The sequence below is a fragment of the Frankliniella occidentalis genome, unplaced genomic scaffold, assembly GCF_000697945.3.
Source record: "Frankliniella occidentalis isolate FOCC.00 unplaced genomic scaffold, Focc_3.1 Scaffold360, whole genome shotgun sequence".
NCBI classification, from domain to species: Eukaryota; Metazoa; Arthropoda; class Insecta; order Thysanoptera; family Thripidae; genus Frankliniella; species Frankliniella occidentalis.
In genome coordinates this window covers 134,007-136,143 of record NW_026267483.1, presented here as the reverse complement: position 1 = coordinate 136,143, position 2,137 = coordinate 134,007, and the positions used below count along the sequence as shown (strand labels likewise).

General features: G+C 41.1%; 1 protein-coding gene across 1 annotated transcript in view; it reads right to left on the bottom strand.

Moving 5' to 3' along the window:
- Positions 1 to 1,731, bottom strand: part of LOC113214488 (uncharacterized) — a 4,800-nt gene extending 3,069 nt beyond the window's left edge. Inside the window, exons 1-2 of the mRNA XM_026433854.2 lie at positions 1,582 to 1,731; positions 271 to 294 (exon numbers count right to left, since the gene is read on the bottom strand). Of these exons, the coding sequence (XP_026289639.1) occupies positions 271 to 294; positions 1,582 to 1,623 (66 nt within the window). The 5' untranslated portion in view covers positions 1,624 to 1,731. The remainder of the gene's footprint in view (positions 1 to 270; positions 295 to 1,581) is intronic.
- Between the last annotated feature and the right edge of the window lie 406 nt (positions 1,732 to 2,137).

Sequence of the window (2,137 nt, the reverse complement as noted above, 5' to 3'; positions counted from 1 at the left end):
AAGGCATGTTTGTCATACGGATCAAATTATCCACATTCGTATTACGGATAGTTTGTAATCCATATTCCGTTTGCTTGAAATTCTACTTAAACGACTCCGTGAGGAAATGAGAACGTGGGAGGGTGGAGGACAAATACGCGTAGTTGCAAGATCGGACGATCTTTGTGAATGGCAATCAGTCAACAATTTGCCCCTCACTATAAATAGTTGTATCTCAGCCTAATAACCAATTTTGCTGTAAGTGCATAAAAGCATCAGGAGAATACTAACGCGTGCTCCAGGTGCGCAGGATACCTGTAAAAGAAAAGCAGTCGTTAGTCACTGAAATTATATTCATATCATAGGCCGTTCTATTATAACGTCTGATATTGCAGTTGTAAGCAGCACAGCATGCATAAGTGTTCACACATGAACATAAATGTTAATTTCCGATTTTTAATGAAAGCCTTGGTCGTACGCTCTGCTTTTTACTGACATTAGCTTTTCTCGATTCAGGCGTGTGTTAGTAACCCCACCTGTCCTTCATTCTGACTTGAAAGGGTTGGTAATAAAGATCTCAATTTATTGATATCATATTTTATTCTTGACTAAAAATGCAATTAATTAAAAATTGACCAAATATATTGCATGTTATTTATCAACTTTACATCACACATCTCCAGAACAGTTTGAGCTACAGCGCCCAGATTTTGAGGAAAATCCTAACTCGGCACGTTCTAGAGTCGTAGAAAATGAGAACGAAGTCGAAAAGGGTCGCAAAGAGTGGCCCAGAAGAGTAAGCTATACGATCCCTGGAACCTTTTGGTGACCACCACTGATTTTGTTAAAATATTTTTTATGGAAAGTGCTCACTGGAAGATTATTTCCTGCAAAATCCAGGCACTGTAGCCCAAATGGTTCTGCAGACATGCGCATGTAAAGACGTCAAGAAACCAATGAATTAGTGGAATTTTTGTTGAAATTCACATAAAATACCCTATAGACCCTTTACAGCCTGCTAAAACCAGTGCCAAGCCTTATCTAGGGGTGCAAACAACAACGCTTTCAAGCACCATTGAAATCTGACTGTATCACCGCGTAAAGCCCTCCCTTGCAGGTGAGACCTATTTAAGTATTAACGCACGATTTCTTTCTCACCTAACACATCATGCCTCCATTGTTGAGATTTCATTTACATTTAAGGAACGCTTGGTAATAGTATAGAACAGTGACTCAGAGCCGATGAGTCACTCTTCTATGCCAATATTTTGAATCAGGCGTAGTCTTTGATCCATGAGCAATATTTTAAAAAACCCAGCCGGCCCGATCAATGTCAGGACTAGCCGTAAACGTAAGTTATTCTGTCGTGTTCAAAGTCCGCCTGAAGAGCGGCGACGTATATTTATTTAATTTTCCGGTAAACCAGACTAGAGCGCCAATAAATTGAAAGTGTTCGGGATTATTCTCAAAAAGCCCTTTCCAATGGTATAGAAGAGTGACTAATCGGCTCTGAGTCACTGTTCTATACTATTACCGAATGCTTCGCTAGTCAGAAATTAAAATGAATACAAAGGACCCTTTTCTCATAAGCGTGGAACTTACGGTGGTTATGGCAAGGGCCAGGACAACAAACTTCAGCGCCATCGTGAGCTGTCAGCAGATCGGCTTTGTGCCGCCGGAAGAAACTGACGTTCCTTTATACTACGTCCATCTGTGCTCAAATGCCTGATAGCAATTCAAAGAACGACATCTATAATCACCCGAACGAAGCCACTAAAAATACTGACTAGGCATGTTGGTGACCTGCACTCAACACGCTACACTGTATAAACAGTTAATCGACTTAGACCCCTTTTCATTTTTCCTAATGACACAACTAAAAATTGTGGACATCTGAAAAGAGTTTAGTCGACTTGTGACCGCGGAAAAAAGGGTTAGCTACGGAAACCGCACTGTAAATGGGTTGGCGTCTTATGACGCCAAAATATTGGCGTCCTCTATAGAACGCCAAATTTTGGCGTCTTTAAGAATATGGCGTCATAGGACGCCAAAATTTGGCGTCATAAGACGCCAATGTTTTGGTGTCAAAAGACGCCAACCCGTTTTCAGTGGAACCAAATGGCTTTGATCTGGTCGTAGAAGTGGGTTGTTCGTGGGA